We start from the raw sequence: 19,150 nt of genomic DNA, 5'->3' as shown, positions 1-19,150 counted from the left end.
CTCCTGCCGGAGCTCTATCTCAGTTCATACAATGCTTACATTCAATAAATATTTGTTTTTTTGCGTCTTGTACTTACTCTGTTTTTGTGCAGTTAACAGCTTATCAGCATTATCCATTTTGCATGTTTTAGACTGATCTTGTTTTAAGTCTAAAATGGCTTGAAAAACCATTGCATTCTAGCCCAGCTCTATGACTCAGCAAATTAAGTTCCTGCCTACAGCTCCAGCATTCTGTATCTGTGCAGGTTAGAGTCCCTGCTACCCTACTTCTACCCAACTCCCTGCTATTAGTCTGGGAAAAAAAAGTGAGGTGGCCCAAATGTTTGGACCCCTGTAACCCACATGGGAGGCCTGGATGAAACTCCTGGGTTTGGCCTGGTGCAGCCCTGGCTGTTGTGGCTTTTTGGGGAGTGAATGATTAAATGGAAGATTCTGTTTTTCTCTCTCTAACTCTACTTTCAAATAAATAAATAAATATCTTCCCAAAAAATCATTGAATTTTATCAGAGTAAAATTTAAGTCTTTTTTTTTATTGTTATTAACATTGCATTATGTGATACAGTTTTATAGGCACTGGGGATTCCCCCCACCCCGCCCATACCCCTCCCCCCATGGTGGATTCCTCCACCTTGCTGCATAACCACAGTTCAAGTTCAGTTGAGAGGAAGTCTTTTTTAAAGATTTATTTTTATTATTTTTTTTATTGGAAAGGCGGATATACAGAGAGGAGAGACAGAGAGGAAGATCTTCCGTCCAATGATTCACTCCCCAAGTGAGCGCAATGGCCGATGCTATCGGCATCGAATCCAGGAGCCTCTTCCGGATCTCCCACGTGGGTACAGGGTCCCAAAGCTTTGGGCCGCCCTCGAATGCTTTCCCAGGCCACAGGCAGGGAGCTGGAAGGGAAGCAGGGCTGCCGGGATAGAACCGGTGCCCTTATGGGATCCCGGGCGTGCAAGGCGAGGACCTTAACCACTGTGCCACCGCGCCGGACCCAAGTCTTTAATAAATCTGTATTTGGACTTCAGTGTAATGATTGGTTCTTTTTTTTTTTTTTTTTAAGATTTATTTATTTTTACTGCAAAGTCAGATATACAGAGAGAAGGAAAGAGAGGAAGATCTTCCATCCGATGGTTCACTCCCCAAGTGTCCGCAATGGCTGGAGTTGAGTTGATCCGAAGCCAGGAGCCAGGAGCTCTTCCAGGTCTCCCATGTGGGTGTAGGGTCCCAAGGCTTTGGGCTGTCCTTGACTGCCTTTCCAGGCCACAAGCAGGTAGCTGGATGGGAAGCGTGGCCGTTGGGATTAGAACCGGCGCCCATATGGGATCCTGGTGCGTGCAAGGCGAAGACTTCAACCATTACACTATCATGCCGGCCCCAATGATTGGTTCTTATGAAGTATATTTAATGATGTATAATTGAGTATCATTATATGCATTATATAGGTATAGGATGTCTAACCTTGTCTAAAAGAGACAAGTTATTAAAATATTTGCAAAATATTTTTCAGATTCTTTGTCAATAGTTTCTCTTGTTTCTCATGTTTCTGATGAACTCTGTTACTTCTGTCACAGGTGCTTAAATCTTGGGATTATTTTAGGATGTATGATCTTTTGACAGAGACATTTGATACTTTAAAAATTAATGACTCACATTAAGCTGCTCAGTATTCACTGTTTGAACATCTTCTGAATATTTGAACTCTCCTCACTCATGAATCTGAAAATACCTTTCTTCATAAATACATGAGAAAAAGACCTATTCCTCTTAGATGGGACAGCTGGATTTTTTAAAAGCCTTATCCATTTACTCTTGAAACTCGGATTTAAAGAGAGGAAAAAGAGACACAGGGAGGGAGGGAGCAAGAGAAAAAGAGAGAAAGAGAGAACGTGAGAGCAAGAGAGATCTTCCACTGCTGTTTCACCCTACACATGGCTGCATCCGCCCAGTGCCGGGTCAGACCAAAGCCAAGAGCTCCATCCCGGTCTCCCATGCATGTGGCAGGGGCCTATATGTTTGGGCCATCTCCTCCTGCCTTTCCCAGGCCATTAGCAGGAAGCTGAATTGGCAGTGGAGCTTCCAGTACTTAAACTTATACCCGAATGGAATGCCATTGTCACAGGTGGCAGCTTAATGCCCTATGCCATGATGTGAGCCATGGATTTTAAGTTCTCCAACATGATGTTTTTGTTTGCATAGTTCAGAATGCCTGATTTTTTTAAAAAAAGTTATTGCATATAGCATTATGTTTATTATTATTTTTATTGTAATATTCATGTTCTTATATGTTGTTTATATTCAGTTTTCCTGACATGTTTTATAATACTTCTGGAGAGATAAGAATTATTCACTGATAAGGATCCTCTGAGAGTTAAGCAAGTGTGTCTTAGATTTAAAAAACTTAGGCTGGTGAATTGAGCTGCTACTGCAATTCTAGTGCCCCATATGGGTTGCTGGTTCATTTCTTTGCTGCTCCACTTCTGATCCAACTCCCTGTTAGTGGGCATGAGAAAGAAAACAGAAGATGGCCCAAGTGCTTGGGTCTTGGCACCCACATGGACAATCTGGATGAAACTCCTGGCTTTAGCCTGGTCCAGTCTTGGCTATTGTAGCCATTTTGGGGCGGCAAAACAAAAGATGGAAGATATCTATGTTTTGCTCTTTCTAATTCAGCTTGCAGGTAAATAATATATATTAAATTGGCTTTTGAAAAGATACATCTTGTGTATGAGCTGCCCTGAGCTGGACGGGCTTGCTGTCCAGGACCTGACAGCCCCGGAGCCACTGTCACTGTGCAGTCGGGTGGCTGGGTGCTGCCACGGGACCCCAGGAGGCAGCCGTGAGCCATTGTGCATGCCAAGACGACCCACTGGAGGCTTACCTGTCAGACCCCTATCTCATCACGAGAAACATCATGGCGGAGCCCAACTACACGGACTACAACAACCCTGAGCTGATCAGACCGCAGAAGCTTATCAACACCGGTAAGGCGTCCCGGAACCACCAGGAGCTGCACAGAGAGCTGCTGATGAATCAGAAAAGAGGTCTTGCCCTCAGAATAAACCTGAATTGCAGAAAGTGGTGGAAAAGAGAAAATGAGACCAAGTAATAAAGCAGAAGGAAGAAGCAGCACAAAAGAAGTCTGACTTAGAACTATTAAAACGCCAGCAGAAGTTGGAACAGCTTAAACTTGAGAAGCAGAAATTGCAAGAAGAGCAAGAAAATGCCCTGGAGTTTGTGAAAGTGAAAGGCAATCCCAGGAGAACAGGCAAGGAAGTGGCCCAAGCCCAGGAGTCCTAGGCTGAAGCTGGGTAAGACCTGGGATGTTCTTGCACGTTACTGCACGGATCTTTGTCTGCAGGGGCCTCCTCAGCGCTTCATCTCAGGGCAGAGCCCCTGGAGAGAATTCCAGCCAGCAGAGAATTGTGGATTTAGGTTTGATGTCCTACAATCTGGGTTAATAGCTTGTCTGTGACAGTTGCATTTCCAGTTCTCCAAATGAAAGGCTCTGACCAGCACATGAGTTGAAATACTGGACCTCTGTTAGTAGACTGTAAGATGACAAAACAAGCAAAACCAAAGGGGACACTGGAACAAATTCTTGAGTTGCACAACTTGGTTTTTCCTCCAAGTTTAGTGGGGTGTGGAGCCACCTTCTTTTTTTTTTTTCCTCTCACTTTAAGAGTTATAGTAAATATGTTTAATTCCACTTTTAGGTTTCTAGTAAATAATTCAGGTTACTTTGGAATGCATTTAATATGTTATTTCTAGTATTAACAAACCTAAAAACTTTATTTTGGAAACTTCAGATTTTCTCATTACTTTTACCCATGTCAGAGTTAATGCCAGAGAATGGTATAGCAATTACATTTATTGGCACTAAAATTCACAAGTTGGATCAGAAGGTTTAAAGACCTGTAAACATTTATTTTAATCTCATTTGAATTCTTTTTGACTCTGTGTGTTGTATGCTACATTCCAGTTCTAAGAAGACACATCATGTCAGTTCATGTGTGGCTTGGGTAACAGTAGAAGGATTCCATTTTGTTTTTAAATTCCTTGCTGAGCTAGTACTTTCAAATGCAGTCAGCTCTCAATCCTTAATGGAGCTCTAACCTAGGCTTCCTGTCAGCATAGAGGATCCCAGATCTTTTCATTTCTTGTGAGCAGTGGGAGAGTAGGAGCTGAGTGATGAGGACTGGTTCCATGTGAAACAAGTGTAAATTGAACTCAAGGAGCGGTCTTTGAAGATGCACAGCTTTTGTACATTTTGAGTAACTTTAGAATCGAGACTTTGAAACTTTCTGGTTGACAACCCTGTGTTTTTTGGTCTTATTTTCTCTTGGGAGGGAAGGCTGTTTTCCTACCATCTCAACACAGATAACACACTGATGACTACTGTAAGGCGTCTCTCAGGAAAGGCAGAGGTGAAGGGAGCGGCTGCTGTGTTTCCCCATCCCAGCCAGCAGGCTAGTCAGGAAGAAGCCCAAGTTACAGTGATGGCACAATTTTCATGCCAGGTTAACTCTGTGCTGCTGGTACAGGGGGACGCTGTGGACATGGTTCTCCACGGAGATCTGCCAGGGAGCTCCACGTCACACAGTCTTCTTGTATTTCCTCTAAAGACTCACAGGAAGCTGGATGCAGAGTTGCTAAAATCCTGACTAATTGTAGTCGAAACTAGCTTTCTGTGGGAATGGCTTAATTTTAGTAGCTGCCTATTAGGCCCCTCTTCAGTCCTAATGTGAACAAGATCAAAGTGAAATGGGTGATACTACACTGCTAGTTAGAGAAATTTGTTAGTTGATTATACCTAAAATAGATGATCATCTTATCAGGAAATATTATTTGAGTGTAATTTGAGATGCTTAAGATAACATGTTGCTTCCATAGTAGTTTGCTTGTGGAGAATGGAATATTAACTATCCTTCCCATCATTTTTTTCCTTTTGAGAGAAGAAAGTAAAACAGCATATCAACTTGAAAGTGCATTTGTGATTGCACATTAACTAGAATTCTTTGTGTGTATGGACTGATGACATGGCTTGTAAAAAACAAAACAAAACAAAACAAACAATAACCAAAAACGGTTAGGGACTGTCTCAAATCATTTTGTGTAGTTAAATGTTAGATTTTTACATGTGAATCTTCGAAACTATTCTGCCACTTGATAAAATTCTCAAGGCGCCCGACAGGCTCCTTTGGAAGTACCGGTTCTATTACTAGTACTGAGCTGGGACTCTTTCTTCACTGGGACAAAGTAAACGTCAAAAGCATTTCTTTCCTGCTCGCACCAAAATCTGCAGAATGGTCTGTCTAGCCAAAAGAAGACTTGGCCATGCCACTGGGCAGCGACTTAGTAGCTAAACAGCAGAGGGCACAGGTAGAGACGTGCTTGTAAGTTCCCTGGTCAGCTGGGCTCAGAGCCTGAGTGGTAAAGGCATGAGCCTCCCCTCCTGCCCATCACTGTGCAGCCCAAGCACCGAGACCCCGGGTCAGCTGAGCCACTTTACGCTCTGAGCCACCTTTGGACAGAAATGGCTCCATCTTTTCCACATGAAAATAGTTCTGTGTTTTTATAGTCTCGTAGTAGTCATGTTGCTTTCTAAGCTATAACAGTTGACTTTATTCTACTCTGAAAAATCCTGACTTGTTTGAGTGTATATAATATATATATAAAGGGAGCCTTAATGAATTTGTTTTCTTAATTTAGTATTTTTTGTATTTGCTCTTGTATAATTGTTTTTAATAAAAAAAATGACAGAATTGAAGGTAGAATTCTTAGGATCAAAGTTATTCTTAATTAAAATCATTGTATGCTTGGACCACATACACAAAAAAGACATCACTTAAGATTTTCTTGATGAAAATAGATTAATTTTGAAATTTTGGGCAGTTTTTTGTTTTTTCAGTTTTGGTGCCATCTGTTCTGTTATAAATCAAATTTTTCTGACTTGGTAAAACAGATGGCCACTGTGCAAATCTCCCCCTACAAGGCATTTTCCATTGCCTCTGCTACACGTGACAATATTTCAGTTCAGGCTTATCTTCAGATGTTTTTTAATGTTACAGTTCCTTGCATTCCTTTACTGATAACATCTATTCTTCAAAAATGTGGTCAATTTTACTTGGATTTCCGTGTATTTTATATATATATTTTATAACTTAGAACCTTATTCAAGAGCTTTTCTCTCCAGACATACATGATTAGAACGTCAGCTCAGTAATTGGTTTCCTTTGGTCAGCTTGCTATGTATTTATTGCTATGAAATTCTGGGCCTGGTGGCATGGCCTAGCGGCTAAAGTCCTCACCTTGAACGCACCAGGATCCCATGTGGGCGCTGGTTCCAATCCCGGCAGCCCCGCTTCCCATCCAGCTCCCTGCTTGTGGCCTAGGAAAGCAGTCGAGGATGGCCCAAAGCCTTGGGACCCTGCACCCGTGTGGGTACCCAGAAGAAGTTCCTGGATCCTGGCTTTGGATCGACATAGCATCGGTCGTTGCACTCACTTGGGGAGTGAATCACTGGATGGAAGATCTTCCTCTCTGTCTCTCCTCCTCTCTGTATATCTGACTTTCAATAAATTAAAAAAAAATTCTGTGAACACTTGTTTTGTAACAGTTGGTTATTTTTTAAAATTCACAAGTGATTAAAAATATCTGATCTTTTCAGAGGATATTTTCCTTAGGTGCGGGATGATCTTTTTGCATGAGAAGCCGGGATTCCAGGGTCTGGGCTGAGGTTTCTGCACTGGGGTGATTTGGGCTGGAGGGAAGGTTCTTCAAGTGCTTCAAGAAACTTCCTCCCCTTTGAGAGTTTTTCACTGTTCAGAACTCACTGAGAGATTGTTTAAGGATTGACTTCCCAACCTTTTATGCCCCTTTCAGAATGGAAATATATTTATTGGTTTTTTAATTAGTAAGGGCTAAGTATAGAAAACATGCAAAATAAGTGTAATTATACTGCCAAGTAGTCCAACCCTCAATAAAAGTCATTGTTTTCTGTTAATATCTTTTGAGAATTATTGATGCTTTGCAAACCACAAAAAATATACATACACATGTAGGCATATAGGATTTTGTTCTTAACCTGGTTTCTTTATGTATTGTAAATAAATTGCCTTGACAATCCCATATATCTTGCTCTTTTAAAAAATGACATACTTTTCCATTATTGGAATAAAAGTGTCATTTATTACCAGAAACTGCTAATAAAGTGCTTTAAAATTTTCCAATTCCTATTAAAAATTAATATCCTTATATACAAATGTTCTTTTTTACTTAAAATTTGTATGAGTTACATAAAACAAAATGTAATGTAAACGCATGGTTCCATCAGTTTTGACAAATTTGAAGATGTGTATTATCACCACCAGTTATCACGTTATAGGACATTTCCATCTCTGATTTCTTTTCACATCTTCCTTTATCACCATCTCTGGCCACAAGCATTAATTGCTATACTGTTTATCACCATTGATTCAATTTGTCTTCCCTGGTGTTTCATGTGAACAGAATTGTAAGACACATGCTTTAGTGTCTGATTTTTTGTGCTCAGTAAATGTTTTTCTGGATGCATCCATGCTGTATCAACAGTCTGTGGATGGTACTTCATGTAAGGGGTTTATGACTTATTTATCCATTCATCTGTTGATGGTCATTGGGTTGATTGGAATTTTGGAATATAATAAAGCAATTGTGACCATTCATTAGCAGCTCTCTGTAAATGTTAGTTTTTATCAAAAAAGCTTCTTGAGATCTTGATTGTGTTTATAGTGAATTTTAAAATTTTTATTAGTCATTTATTGTTATATAGTTCCATACACTTTTAAAATGTTTCTGTTTTTAAAGATTGATTTATTGTACTTGAAAGGTTGCACCGCTCAGAGGTGATCTGATCTGAAGCTGGATCCACTTTTGGGTGTGCCATATGAATGCAGAACCCCAAGCCTCGAGCCATTTTTTGCTGTTTTTCCAGGCCACAAGCAGGGAGCTGGACTGGATTTAGAGCAGCTGGGATTTAAAACTGTCACCCATATGGGATGCTGGTGGTTCATTTGGAGGACCAGTGTACTATGCCACCATCCCGACCATTTTAAAATGAATTTATAGTTCATTTTTGAAAGAAATAACATTTTAGTAATATTTGGTCTTTAGAAACAAAGATAGTGTATTGTATAGTTTTTTGTGTAGGTATCTTGCACAGAATTTGTTTCTTAATGTAAAAGGTATTTTTAAGCGAGTTGCATTTGTAGTAACTGTGGACATTTAATAATCTACATTAATTTTTTTATTTTTAGTGTTAAGATTTTGTTGGTTAGTTTTAGTATCTTCTTTTGGGTAGACTGTAGGATTTTCTTTTTCTTTCTTTTTTTAATTTGGAGATGAGAAAGATATCCCATCTGTTGGTTTACTTACCAAACTTGTAATGGCTAGTACATTGTTGGAATTAACTGCTCTAGAATGTGTAAATTTGGTTACACCTTTGGATACATCATGAAAATGATGCCAAGAGAAGGAAGGGGATCAGGTATTTGGTCTATTGGTTAAGATGCCTGTGGTACCATATTGGAGTACCTAAGTGTGATTCCTGCCTCTAGCTCTTTAGCTTCCTCACAGTGATGCTCCTAGGAGGCAGCAGTGCTGACTTGAGCGTTTAAGTTTGTATCACTCACTTGGGATACCTGTATTGCACTCTTGTTTTCAGTAATGATATTCTTTGGAGAAATGAACATCACTGGATTTTGTAGCATGTAGATCACACATTAATTTTTAGATATTGCTTAACTTCAAAATTTATAAATTATATACATATTAATTTCACATTGACCCATATGTTTTGCAGGATGATTGTCTTCTGAAAGTATGGTACCCCATGACTGGTTGGAAATCTTCAATAATACCTCAGGATCATCACGAAGTGAAAAGGAGACAGGCTTCCACTCAGTTCTCCTTTGTTTACTTGGCACATCCCCGAGCTGTGACAGGTTTTTCATGGCGTAAAACTAGCAAGTATATGCCCAGGTTAGATAAATGTATCATATGACATTAGTCCGTGTACTTATGTGTTTATAGATGGTCAAGGCCTTGGACTGTGCTGACCTGATGCTCACCAGCATGAAGACTCTGGAATCAACCTGATGCTCTCTCAGCTTCTGAATGAGCTCTCAAAGTGCACCATTCCTGTTGTTATTTCTGTGAAAAGAGCATCATAGTACCTACCTTGTAGAGTTTTTGTCAAAAAGTGTATGTATGTGAACGAGTGAATTAGAAAGAGCAGCGTCTGGTATAGGCCTTTCCACATGCTTTGTGCAGGCAGCACTGGGGGTGTTAGTGGGCACTGCAGAAGAGGCTAGGATGGGTATATTTATAAGGAGGAAAGCAAACACTAGGACCAGTCATGCATAGTAATAAACTGTGAATGGTTCACATGGTGGTAGTGCATATAATTTAAGTGAATAAAGTGGCCAGGTTATTTTGTTTTAAATATTAGGACTATCAAGATGTTGTGTGTGTATGTTCACAGTTTTTTGTGGTATTTGTGGGGGATTGGTTCTAGGACCCTCTACGGACACTAAAATTTGTGGATGCTCAAGTGTCTTTATAGTATTAAGTTTGTAGCATTTACACGTCACCCATATACACCATACAAATTTGCTGTATTGTTCAGGGAATAATTATGAGAGTAATTTTATATAATTTGTGGAAACATTTTTGAACCTCCAAAATTTTCAACCTGCAGTTGGTTGAAGCCACAGACTGATGCGGAATTTGCTAATCTGGAGGTTGTGTATATTTTGCTCGTTGTTAGTGCATTACCTAAAAGTGCTTTGGAAATTCAGTACAAAACATATACTAAGTATAATTCATGGAAGTGATTCCTGTATTACATATACAAATCTAAACAAGTTGTTGGACACTCAGAGTTGCTTAGGAATTTATATTCATTCTTGAGGGAGGGTTATTTTACCTGTTCAGTATATTTGAGAGCTGTATAGGTGTGGAAATATAGCACATATAGGGATGTTTAGAGAGCGATTACATAAGACAATATTAAATTATTTTCAATTATTAAATACATTTGCAAAATAATTTTTACTTTAATGGAGTCATTCTATGTAAATATTGCTGAAAAGAGAATTTTCTTTTTGTTCTTTGGAAACAAGTTTCTAAGTCACTTCTATTTTTTGAGACTTTGATATCTTTGTTTATTTTAATTTAGTGGCAATGAACTTATAGTTTGAAATGATATCATCTCACAGTTTTATTGTGAAGATGCTCTTTTTCTTAAGCCTGTTTACAGCTAGTTGGGTTATAAGTAGAGTGATACAAAATAACAGACCTGTTGCCATAGGCAGGTAGTTTAATTATGTTTATCTTTTATGTTTATGACTCCCTGTATCATTATGTGATTTGCAGTGATTTGATCTTTGGCTGTTTTGTATGGGAGATAATAATAATCTTCCACAGCTCCAGTTGGTTGATGGCTTGGTCTTCATGGTGACATGGTGTATCTCTGTCGTTAGGGGCTCTGTGTGTAACGTGTTACTGACTTCATGCCATGATGGTGTGTGCCGGCTGTGGGCAGAAACCTTACTGCCGGAAGACTGTCTTTTGGGAGAACAGATTTGTGAGACGACCACTTCCAGTGTCTCCAGCACGCTTTCTCAGGCTGGGAAACACAAAGACAGAATCCAGCATGCCCTTGAGGTATTGTATGATTGAAGAGGGCAAATGTATTTTGAAGATGGTTGGGTCTGCTGAAATTCATAATTCATTCTTTACCTGGTAAGAAGAATCAGGTGTTTTGTTTAATTTTTATAAATAGTAAATCCCATCTAATTATGGGGATAGCCAACAACAACAACAAAAAAAAAACCAACCCTGGAACCTTGTAGGGATTTTACTCATGTTTCTTGGTATATATTTTTGATCAGTTTCATTTTGCCTTGAACTGTAGAATTGATAAAACAGTACAGAATATATCCAGAATAATTCTGTTATAATTATGAAAATTTCTTTAAAAATGATTAGACTTTACAGAAAGAAAATCTGAAAACCCTTCATAATCATTCAAGAATGACACTTACTGGACCTTTCAGAACTGAATCTAGTAATTACTTTTTTTATTTCAGACGATTCATCATTTGAAGAATTTAAGGAAGGGACAAAGGAGGTCTTCTGTTCTGGTAACTCACACAGACTTAATGCCTGACCAGGTGACAACACATGAAGTTCAGAGACACATTTCCCACCATGCCAATGCACTGTGTCATTTTCACATTGCAGCAAGCATCAACCCTGCCACAGGTAAAGATCGTCAAGTTTTATTCCCTATCAATATGTTGAAATAAATAGAAAATGAGGCCTAACTTTAACATCTTTGAAATTTTTGTCATTAGTTTTCTTTGCCTTTTTTTAAAGTTGTAATTGGAATAGGAATACAACATAAAATGCCATTTCTTAAATTGGTATTGCGTTGTCCTCAGGGAGTAATTTCAGCATTTTTGGACATCTTTGTCTAGAGTATAATACTTCTGAGCAAATGAGAATTTAATTTGAACCTGGGAATACAAGTGGTGGCAGCCTGGTTAATTAGTGTGATTTCTCTCTCAAAGCACTTTGATTATTCTTTCCTTAAAATTATATCTAAATGTATTTTTACAGTATATTTTGTTTTTCATTCTTGTAGATTTATATTTTTCCTTGGAATGTTGATAGTTTTCTTTACCTGTTCTTCCCATGTGACTGAGAAGTATTTTGAGCTCCTGTTTAGGGACAATGTGTATTCTTTTTGCATAAGAATGTATAAGAACGGGGCTGGCCTGATAGCCGAGTGGCTAATTCCTTACTCTGCAATTGCTGGGCTTCCATATGGGCACTGGTTGTGTCTGGGCTGCTCCTCTTCCCATCTAGTACCCTGCTTGTGACCTGGGAGAGCAGCAGGGGATGCCCCAAAGCCATAGGACCCTGCACTCTCAGGGGAGACCCAGAGGAAGCTCCTGGTTCCTGGCTCCAGATTGGCTCAAATCCGGCCATTGTGGCTGCTTGGGGAGTGAACCAGAGGATGGAAGATCTTTGTCTTTGTCTCTCCTTTCTGTAAAATCTGACTTTCTAAAAAATAAAATAAATGTTTAAAATATATATGTATGTATATAAGAAAGAGTATAGATTTCATATTACATTGAAAATAGGACTCTGTATAGAGCTATAGTTGCATTTTGTTGAAATGAAGTTTATGGTGTTAGTGAAGAAGGTTTTATTTTAAAATTCTTGCTATGTTAAGATAATATTCAATAAATACAGTTCCGGGCCCAAGCACGGTAACCTTGTGGCTAAAGTCCTCACCTTATACGTGTCTGGGATCCCATGTGGGCACTGGTTCCAATCCTGGCAGCCCCACTTCCCATCCAGCTCCCTGCTTGTGGCCTGGGAATGCAGTCAAGGACAGCCCAAACCTTGGGACCCTGCACCCGTGTGGAGACCTGGAAGAAGTTCCTGGGTCCTGGCTTTGGATCAGTGCAGCACCAGCCATTGTGGCTGCTTGTGGAGTGAATCATCGGACGAAAGATCTTCATCTTTTTCCTCCTCTCTGTATATCTGAGTTTGTAATAAAAATAAATAAATCTTTAAAAAAAATAAAATTTAAAAAGTTTATTAGTGGCAGAGAAGGAGGCAGGTATGGTGGGAGAGAATGAAAATGAGAGATAGAGAATGTGCTTCCATCTATTGGTTCAAATGCCCACAGTGGCTGTAACTGGACCTGGTTGGCTGGGAACCAGGATCTCAATCTAGGTCTCTGTTTGTGTGGTAGAAAACAAATGATTTGATGCATCATTGCTGCCTGCCATCGTCTGCTTTAGGAAGAAGCTGGGATCAGGATCCTAGAGCTAAGGATTGAACCTGGGCTTTCCAGCATTGAATGCTGGTATTTCAACTGGCATCTTAATCACTAATAAACACCCAACCTGTCATTAGTTCTTAGTGTTTACATTTGCCATTGAATTCAGTTAAAGTTTTTGCATATTCTACTAGAATTACAGTGACTTTGTGTTTCTCACTTTCTCTGTGTAAGTATAGAATTGGTTACTACAATGACTTGTCATATTTTTAAAGAAATTAAAAGACTCATGTTGAAATCTTAACTTTTCTCTTTGCACAGATATCCCAAATATCTTGGGTGGTACTTCATTTAACATTGATGATGGAAATGGGGGCTTTGTAGTTCATTGGTTAAACAACAAGGAGTTTCATTTTACATCGTCTACTGAAATATTCATGCATCAATTACGAAAACTTTCTGAAAAGCAAGTAGATCATGAAAGTGATGATGCAGATAGAGAAGATGAGGACCATTCACAGGAGGAGAGAGAGAGGGGTTTACATATGAAATTAGACCATGGTTAGTATCCTGTGTGCCTCTTTGTTTTTCTCCTAAGTTAACAGTTTTTTGTAGTGCCACTTTTCGCTGGGAATCCTTGCTTTCCACTTTTCCTTCTGTTTAACTTCTCATTCCACATGTATTTACTACCCATCTACCATGGACGGGCACTGTGATAGCTCTTGGACTATCACAAGTAACTGTGTTTTTTTTGTTTGTTTGTTTTTTACAGTGTGTTGCCTTGAGTGACATACTTCTTTGTAGGAAACAGGTTTTGCAAATGATGGTACTAACAACAGTAGTAATAATGTTTTCATTTATTTAAAAGTAAAAATATAGTTATTTTTAATTTAGGCAAAAAATAGTTTTCTACTTTTTTTTTCTTAGCATAAATTGGAACACAGATTTATAGCCTCTGAAGATAGTGTGCCATTAATTTATAGTGTTTGTTATGTAAATGAAGTTTTATAGTGTGATTCAATGAGTGTACTGAAAACTGTACTTTCTGGTTCAGAATTATCCCTGGATAGAGAATCTGAGGCAGGTACAGGATCATCTGAGCATGAAGAAGGAGAAAGAGAGGGAAGTCCCAGTACCTGTTCGCGACCTAGCATACCGTTGCCACTGCCCACGGTCCTGCTCGACCGGAAGATTGAGATGCTGCTCACCGAGTGGAATAAGAATCCTGACATGCTGTTTACAATACACCCTGTAGATGGTACCTTCCTGGTGTGGCATGTAAAATATTTGGATGAATATAATCCTGGAATCTTTAGACAAGTCCAGGTACATTTTATTGATGAAGTGATTGTATATTTAAAAAACTGATGCTGTGTATATTCAATAGGTATTCCAGATTACTGAAAATTTTGTTTTTGATAACCAATTAAAAAAAAAAAACGATTTTTCCAAGAGATCAGTTTCTGTATATTTTTTGGAAATGTGGTTAGTTTAAAAGAATTTGACTTTTGAAAAAATGCTTTTCATTTGAATGCATAACTGTTGATTTTTTGGGAAGATCATAATATTTTGAATAAAGTTGAGAAACTACCCTGAAAATGTTACTGAAGGCCCTGGCATTACTCTCGGTTTTGTTAGCACAGTCAGGCTGCCTTAACTGCTAGCTTTCTCACCCTTATTGCCCTTTGCATCTGTGGTTGTGGTCATTTTGATGTACAAGTGAGGCATTTGAAATTTTTTTCTCTCCGTTTTCTCATGAATCATGAATAGAGACGTGATACTACAGACATCAAACAAAAAGACCATAAAGAGATTGAAAATGCTTTTTTTGGTAGTTGAGACTTGATATTTTGAGAAAAAAATTATTTTGGATGACTGTCTTGGAGAGATTGCAAATACCTTCCAACAAATTGTATTTTTCAGGTTTCATTTTCTTCTCGGATTCCTGTTGCATTTCCCTCAGGCGATGCGAGCTCTCTCAGTAAGAATATCATGATGTATGCCTGTGTGCATTGCACAAAGGAGTCTCACCACAGCGTGTCGCACGCGCAGGTGATGTCTGCAGGCAGCCCTGAGGGCTCCCAGCTGCACCCAAGGTCCCACAGTACACAAGTGAACGTTGTCACTCCCACAGTAATGATGATCTCTAAGCACATAGACGGGTCTCTAAATCAGTGGGCAGTCACTTTTGCTGATAAGTCTGCCTTTACCACTGTCCTAACTGTATCCCACAAATTTAGATACTGTGGTCATCGATTTCACCTCAATGACCTGGCATGCCATTCCGTTTTGCCGCTGTTACTGACATCCTCACATCATAATGCTCTGTTGACTCCTGAATCAGACTGTCATTGGGACTCAGACAACAAATTAAGTAGATTAATGGATCCTGTCAAACATGGGAAAGGCTCCTTGAAACAGCCTCTCCGAAACGCAGCCACTCGGACCTTTCACGACCCCAATGCCATCTACAGTGAACTTATTCTGTGGCGGGTAGACCCAATAGGACCATTGTCATACACTGGAGGGGTGTCAGAACTGGCCCGGATCAACTCTCTGCACACCTCAGCCTTCTCTAATGTGGCGTGGCTGCCAACACTTATTCCCAGTTACTGTCTTGGTAAGTGTTCACTTCAGTTGTGAAGTACATAAAATTTTGAAATTACTTTTAATGTAACTATTTGTATTCATCATTATTTAGGTGATTTTTAATACATATTCAGAATATAGGCATCAGGCTTATTTTTTAGACATTTGTTTTTAATCTTTTCCCCCTCATATAAATCTGTTCTTGAATTTTTGGTAAAATTTTACTTTTTTCCTCCAAATAAATTCTTTTAAATTAAATGTTTACTCATTTTCTTCTGCTTGAAAGGCAGAGGGGTAAGGAAGAGGGCTGGGCCAGGCCAAGCTAGATTCTGGACCTCCATCTGGCCTCTTACGGAGGTGGAGGTGGCAGGGGCCCAAGTGCTTCATGCACCCCCTGCTGCCTTCCAGGATGCATTATCAGGAAATTGGATTGAGGGCGGAGTTGCTGAGGCTTGAACTTACACCCTGATAAAGGATGCAGGCATCTCTGCTGCCATCTAATCCCGTATGCCACAAAGTCCATACTCATGATTATTTTATAGTCATTAGTTTTGTTTACTTATGATTCTGGACCATTTTTTTGCCTGCAAAGAAAAGTGAAAATCCTTGTTTCTCCTACTTCAGCCAATTATAAGAAAGAATTACACATTTTAATACACAAACTCCCATATTGTAACTCCAAAGTCGTGTTTTCCTTTTACAGGCACATATTGTAATTCTGCAAGTGCTTGCTTTGTTGCTTCTGATGGCAAAAATTTGAGACTCTATCAAGCAGTAGTAGATGCAAGGAAATTATTGGATGAATTGTCAGACCCAGAATCTTCGGTAACTATTTGCTATTCTCTTTAGTATATCTAAGCTGAAAAGGAAATATGTTCTCACTTTGTGTTTAGGAAGGGAGCGTATGTTCTGGGTTTTATGTGGCATGCATATGACACATGAATTTTCTCTTAATTTGTATTCTAAGAAATTTGAATCAAAATTTCAGTGTAGATATCACACATCAGTGCAGATAAATGGGTAAGATTTTATCTAAAATACTATCAATTCCTGACATTATTTACTCTTGTTTGGCCTTGCTGATCTTTTTTGGCTCAGAAAAGGTATTTTTTTAAAAAGATCTATTTATTTTTATTTGGAAGACAGATTTTACATATAGATAAGGAGAGAGAGAAAGAAAGGTCTTCCACCCACTCATTCCCCAAACAGCTGCTGTGGCTGCAACTGAATCAATCTGAAGCCAGGAACTGCTTCCGGGTCTCCCACATGTTTGCAGGGACTCAGAGACTTGAGCCCTCCCTCACTGCTTTCCCTGGCCATAAGCAGGGAGCTGGATTGGAAGTAGAGCAACTGCGACTCAAACCTGCAACCATATGGGATGCCAATACTGCAGGCAGAGTATTAGCCTATTGAGCCACTGTACTGTCCTCTCCAAAAAGGTTTTACAGGCATTTTTACCCAGTCATATGTTTAGGTTGGAAAATCCAGGTCAGGCTTAACTTTATAACAAAATCTCTGATTATTTGGTTATTCATTCATGAGAGATAGGAAGAAGAGAGAGAGACTGCTAAAGCTCTCGTCTACTGCTTGACTTCCCAAATGCCTGTGTGGTTGGGGATGGGCCATGGCCGATGCCAGGAGCCAACAACACAGTCCAGGTCTCCCACATAAGCAGCAAGTATTCAGTTGCTTGAGCTATCACTGCTGCTTCTCAGAGTCTACAGGAAGTTGAAGTCAGCTGAATCTAGGTTCTGAATTTAGGTATTCCAATGGGATGTGAGCATCTTAATCTCAAGCCTGAGTGCCAGCTCCCTAATCTTTTAAAATCTGGATTCTGTAATTTCACCAGCCCATTCAATTAAATAGGATAGTCATTAGTCACTATTAATGTTAGCAGTCACTCCACATCATTTGTATGTAGATGTAGATAATTAATTCATGTTGATTGTCAGATATTCTAGTCTTTTTTTTTTTTTGGCGAGTAAGCCATTTTTCCTTTCATGTTAGATTATATCACCAGTTTGGTGAAAAATCTTTGTACATCCTCATCTGAGAATGCTAATCATTAGGCCCACTCTGAAGACAGAGCTTAGCAGTACATGTTAGACATTTTTTCCACTTTTATGTTGTAGAATATTTTCCAGCTTCTCCTAAGAATATCCGCTCCGCCAGGTAAAATATGCTTTGTCTACCAGCTATGCTGGAGTTAAAGGTCAAATTTATATGAGCTGATCTGTTTTGTTGTGTTTAGGTTTAATGTGTATCTTTGGTGACGAAAGCATTGTCCTAGATAGACACGAGTCTCCTTGTTTTGGCTTGCATAAATTCATATTTTGAAGCATTTTCAAATTAAGGGAAGTTTCCTGTAGATTTACTACTTTCCTTGATGTTTTCTGAAAGATACTTGTTTTATTGAGTTCTTTTTGCTTTCATTGACTTCTGCCTTTATTATTTCCTTCCTTCTACTTGTTGATAGTTTTTCTTCCTCCCCTCCTTTCTCCATTTCCCTTTTTCATCCCTCCATTTTTTCCCTGCCTCCTCTTTTCTCTTTCCATCCTTCTTCTTTTTGCTAGGCTTATAAGAAAGGAGTTAATATTATTTATTTTAAAGCAAAATGACATTTAAAGGATTTTCTTTTAATTTGGAAGGCAGATATATTATCTGTTTTCTGATTCACTCCTCATGTGGCTGCAATTCCCGGAGCTGAGCCCATCTGAAACCAAGAGCAGGAGCCTCTTCCAGGTCTTGCCACACAGGTGAAGGTGTCACGTCTTTGGGACTTTGACTGCTTTCCCAGGCCACAAGCAGGGAGCTGGATGGGAAGTGGAACAACCATATGGGATCCTGGCAGTGGCAAACTGAAAATTTAGCCACTAGGCTACAATGCTGGGCCCTGGAATTAGACCATTTATTTGAAATTGTTCCTACTTTGTGATTCATACATTTAGGGCTCTAAATTTCCTGTCACCATTGCTGTGACATTTGTGTATGCGATCTTTTTATGTCTATTCAGTTCAGTGTGTTTTCTGATTTCTCATGAATTCTTGTTGAACCCCTAGTTTATCTAGGAGTGTGTTTCTTAGTTTCCAAGTATTTGGGGGCTTTTCCTATTGCTGATTTGTAGTTTGATTTCATTGTCATAGGAGAACACACTGTATGATTTCAGTCCTTTTAAATTTATTCAAGTTTGTTTCATGGCTTAGGACATGATCTTTCCTAATGTATGTTCCATGAGCTCTGGGAAGGAATGTGTATTTTGTTGTTGTATGGTGTGTTTGAGAAATATCAGTGAGACCCTGTTTTGCTTGAATCCTTCTCTGTCCTTACTGTTTTTTCTAATTGTTGTATTAGATGTTGAGAGAGGAGTGAACTCTATAATTCTAACTATAATTATGAATGTGTACGTGTCTCTTATTTTTGTTCACCTGTTTTGCATTTCTTTAGTTTTGTGGATGTGCATTTAGTTCAAAGTCCAGGTATTGCCAAGACCGTGTTCACTCTGAGGCTCTAGTGGAGTACCCTTCCTCACTTTTTCCTTGTTTTCTGGTGGCTCCTACATTTAGTGTTCTGTGGCTGCAATACTTCAGTCTCTGCTTGTGTATTCACATGGGTGTCTTTCCTCTAAATGTTTCTCTTTGTCTTCTTCTTCATCCTTTTTTTTTTTTTTGCAAAGGATACCTATTATTAGAGTTAACATTCACTGTTAATTAGTGTGACCTTTTC

At 39.1% G+C, this 19,150-nt stretch overlaps 1 protein-coding gene and 1 pseudogene across 13 annotated transcripts in view; both read left to right on the top strand.

Annotated features, from left to right (window-relative positions):
- The window catches only part of DMXL2 (Dmx like 2), a 149,764-nt gene that overhangs the window by 61,381 nt on the left and 69,233 nt on the right, over positions 1–19,150 (top strand). For 12 of the 13 annotated variants that reach the window (XR_005882572.1, XM_040968708.1, XM_040968717.1 and 9 more), the window contains 7 exons: positions 8,843–9,021; positions 10,524–10,707; positions 11,133–11,307; positions 13,160–13,399; positions 13,893–14,164; positions 14,762–15,458; positions 16,131–16,252. Coding sequence is in view for 12 of the 13 variants with exons in the window: in XM_040968708.1 (XP_040824642.1) it covers positions 8,843–9,021; positions 10,524–10,707; positions 11,133–11,307; positions 13,160–13,399; positions 13,893–14,164; positions 14,762–15,458; positions 16,131–16,252 (1,869 nt within the window). In the remaining variant the exon portion in view is untranslated. Of the gene's footprint in view, positions 1–8,842; positions 9,022–10,523; positions 10,708–11,132; positions 11,308–13,159; positions 13,400–13,892; positions 14,165–14,761; positions 15,459–16,130; positions 16,253–19,150 lie in introns of those variants that run through there. The other variant, XM_040968713.1, reaches the window with a different exon arrangement.
- LOC121148585 lies at positions 2,599–5,403 on the top strand (annotated as a pseudogene).

The sequence above is a fragment of the Ochotona curzoniae genome, unplaced genomic scaffold (genome assembly GCF_017591425.1).
Source record: "Ochotona curzoniae isolate NIBS_2020 unplaced genomic scaffold, NIBS_Ocur_1.0 scaffold_4701, whole genome shotgun sequence".
In the NCBI taxonomy this organism is placed as follows: Eukaryota; Metazoa; Chordata; class Mammalia; order Lagomorpha; family Ochotonidae; genus Ochotona; species Ochotona curzoniae.
This window is presented reverse-complemented; position numbering and strand designations above follow the sequence as displayed.